The sequence below is a fragment of the Notechis scutatus genome, chromosome 2, assembly GCF_049901735.1.
Source record: "Notechis scutatus isolate UNSWTSFEM ecotype Mainland chromosome 2, rNotScu1.2, whole genome shotgun sequence".
In the NCBI taxonomy this organism is placed as follows: Eukaryota; Metazoa; Chordata; class Lepidosauria; order Squamata; family Elapidae; genus Notechis; species Notechis scutatus.
In genome coordinates this window covers 189,482,676-189,486,391 of record NC_142010.1, presented here as the reverse complement: position 1 = coordinate 189,486,391, position 3,716 = coordinate 189,482,676, and the positions used below count along the sequence as shown (strand labels likewise).

Here is a 3,716-nt window from a genome sequence, read left to right as displayed (position 1 = left end):
GGGAGGGAGGGAGGGAGGAAGGAAGGAGGAAAGCTATATGCCCAGACTAAAATAGATGAAAATAATCCAAATAGATGAAATAATTCAAATTACCAATTTTATTTGAAGTTAGCATTTTAATAGACAGACTTCCTGAATTTTATAACATAGCAAGGACGATTGGGATAGTATAAATATATAGCATAAATATATAGATAAATAAATAAATAAATAATAATCAATAAATATTGGCCAGCAATGTATACATTGTTTTGGTATCATGACAAAACAAAAATAAATAAATAAATAATATTGTAATTCTCTAGTGGAATTAATATTTTTAAAAAAAGAATAAAGATATTTTGCAAAATAGTTTCCCCATTACACTTGAACATCTGCACTCAGTAGTTATACTGGATCTCATCTATTCTACTGGAGTGTTTTCACCTAATTTTATTACTAGAAAAACCTGTTCACATAATTTGTCTCCAAAGGAAACAAAGTGAGCAATAGTGGCTTGTTATCTCTCCCAAAGTTTCTTCTCTTTATAGGCTCTGTGGTTCAAGTGGTCTAGTAGAGTCAAATGAATCACACAACTTTCGGTAGCAATTGAATCAGCTTTGCAGGTGCATTGGGGCCTCTTTTGCTTTGTTTCAGTCCAAAATATAGTGGAAACGACTTCCGTCTGGTTGGTGTGATTCCCCTGAGTTTCAATGGAGATGAATTTTCCACTACGTCTCTGGTGTCATGTCAATTGTCTCTCTCAGCTTATTGAAACCTCCTTGAATCATTAAGTCCAGTTAGACATAATTTATATCCTACTGGTTCCATTAGATCTTAGGATCATGTATTTCTACCCTGTATATAATACCATACAAACGTGCATTGATTTTAAGGGAATGAATAAAAAAACACAATTTTATCTTTTCACGCAGAATCCTTTGATCAAGTTCCCATTGGAATCTGTGGAAGCAATTCAGGGAAACTCGACAAATTTGGCAGGAAACCTTTGAGTTTGTTTTGGGAGGACTTTTTCTGTGGATTTTGGTCCTTGCTTTTTTTTGAATAAGGCTCCATTGTTTTATTTTGCTTTTCAGTTGGTAACTTTGTGAAGCAGAAGCAGTCAAAGAGAAAGTGGAAACAGGAAACTTCAGAGGCTTTCTAGGAATACGTGAAAGGCACGGAGTGAAAGCTGATTGTTGCTGCTTCTCGGATTGCATCTTAGAGAGCAAGTCAACCTAGAAGGAAAAGGAAAAAGAATTAGAAATCCCTATTCATGTTAACAATTGTTTCAACGATTAAGGATTTTAATTCAAATGAATAAACGTTCTATTCTAATGCAAAATAATATTTCAGAAGTACTTGATACCTTGAGTTGGAATCCTTTGGATCAGTTGATGAATCAATAGGAAACTTTCTCTGAGTTGGATCTGGACAATCTCCCAGGCGCAGGAGCTGTATTGCTTATCTTTCAGGAAATCATTCAGCCCTTGGAAATACCTCTTCACTCTTAATCTGGTGAGCTGCAGTTTCTGAGCTCTTGGACTCGATAGGGTGCGAGGTCCTAACTCTGCATTTTGGCATGTTTCCAGTCTCTTGATCTGCTGATCCAATCCAGCATGGAATTTCCTTAGAGAAGTCTCATCCCAAAACAACTCGGCATGAACTTGCTTGAAGACGAGGTCTGTCTGTTGGAGTATTTCTTGTATTGCTATTTTGGCATCCTCTTCATGGGATGCTTCATTCATGCTCATTACATTTTCTTCAAGGAGAGGTGAGAAGTCCACAATATCTCCAATACATTCTAAGGGAATGGTGGCTCTCATATGACTTCCCAAGAGTTCCAAGTTTCCTTTGTTGTCTCCTTGTAGTCTGCTGTGAAGTTGATCGCAGTGCTGAGATGAGACGTTGATGAAGAACATCACTAGACAGGTTTGTAGAAACCAACATAGTGTCTTCATAATGGAGATGAAGGAATATGGCCTCTTTTTTTAAATAGTGGAATCTGGAAGATTGGTTCTTCTGAAAGATGCTCCTGAGTCTGCTGCATCTTTGCATTTATACCCTATTGTAATTTCTTTTTTCTGTTTCCCTACTGATTCTTTGTGTTCTGATTTTCACTTTTCATCTTGCTTGTGTATACCCCCAAACCATTCTGAAAGGGGATCATATTTGGAAAGCGGAATGTTGAATGTGTACATTTCCCCCCAAAATTAAATTAAATCAAAATTGTTAACTGAAAATGAAGAATCTGATGCAACTTACTTTCAACGTTCCTAATTATTTTAAAGATGAATATAAAGTAGGGTTTTTGTGTGTGTTGTAATAGATATTATGGCTTCCGTATTTACTTGTTTTTTGTTAAATAATTTCTGAAAGCCTAGAATTCCCCTAGAGATAAATCTTGTAGGAGTTTTCACTCATGTGATTGTACGAAGCAGTCATATTTAGATAGTATTCCAAAAAGAGTATAAACAGTTATGAATAACAATAGAGAAAGTCCTCAACTTACGACCGTAATGCAGCCTATGGCCATAAGTCGTGATGAGACTGTTGGGAGCATGTCTTTCTGTCCTTTTTCTTCTGAGTCAGAAAAAGAGACCAAGCAATCAGAACACAAGGAGAGCCGCTGGAACTGAGGTCTCCCTTTTTATTTCCAAAAGCAAAATATAGAGTGGTTTGGGGGGCATCTGGCAACTGACTGACGAGAGTTTTATAAGAATGGGAGGTCTCTGTGAAGCAAATGTGAGCGTGATGTTTAATTTATGACCAGAGGAATTGAGAGGAAATATTTTGCTTGTTATCTCCTTTATCAGAAAAGATCTTCCTGGTTAAGCCTCTGGTTTTTCTCTTTTATGGTCATGGGCATAGGTGTTGAATTCCCATGCCTTTTCAATGTGGATTGGCTGCAGCGATAGTTTGCTGCCTGTCTGTGCTCTTTCTACCGCCATCTACTAGAGCTTCGAATTATTACTTTCTTCTGTTTATCTAAGGTCGCGTGAGACAACATACCTCCGCGATTGTCAATTAGTGGTGAAAAGTTTGCTTTCTGTAGTCTATCTCAGTCTGCCAGTGATCTTAGCACCTTGAGCAATCTTCAGAGCCTTGAGATTATTATCTTCCTGGCTTTCGGAAGTGATCAGATATATTAGGATACCTCCATCTTAATCGGTTAAGGAAACCGATTATATTTTATGAATGGAGACAAGCTTTCCCCATCTTAATAAGCAGTGCTGGCAGATGGCATAAGCGGTTTAAAGGAAAATAAAGAGACCAGGGTGCTTTCTTATGGGATTTCTCCTTATTCCTTCAGGAAGATTTTACCTTGGTCTACCGATCTTGTGGGGTAATGACGATGATTTCAAAATAAACTGTATAAGAGACTAGATAAAAACAGAATTGGAAGAGACCTTGCTGGTCTTGTAGGCCATCCGCTGCCCAAGCAGGAGACCAACTCAGTTAATGGGAGTGGAGCAACATCCAGAGATGACAATCCATGTGCTCCAGATTCAGAGGAAGCTGTTCAAAGTTAGGATGCCACTGAATGTGGGGGAATTATGATCCTTCCTGGCAGCCATTGAATGGTGCCACTAGCACCAGTTTGTGATTGGGTGCTTGACCAACTGGCTCACAACGATGATGATTGCAGTGTCCCACAATCCTGTGATCTTCGTTCCAGACACATGACGTTGCATTTTATGCCTGTGTTGCTTAGCGGCCATTGTTAAGTGAGAACT

At 38.2% G+C, this 3,716-nt stretch overlaps 1 protein-coding gene across 1 annotated transcript; it reads right to left on the bottom strand.

The window, feature by feature from the left end:
- Positions 1-1,331: 1,331 nt before the first annotated feature.
- LOC148132445 (interferon tau-3-like) lies at positions 1,332-1,940 on the bottom strand. Its single transcript, XM_087954222.1, has one exon. It carries the CDS (start codon positions 1,938-1,940, stop codon positions 1,332-1,334), a length of 609 nt encoding a protein of 202 aa, XP_087810348.1.
- Between the last annotated feature and the right edge of the window lie 1,776 nt (positions 1,941-3,716).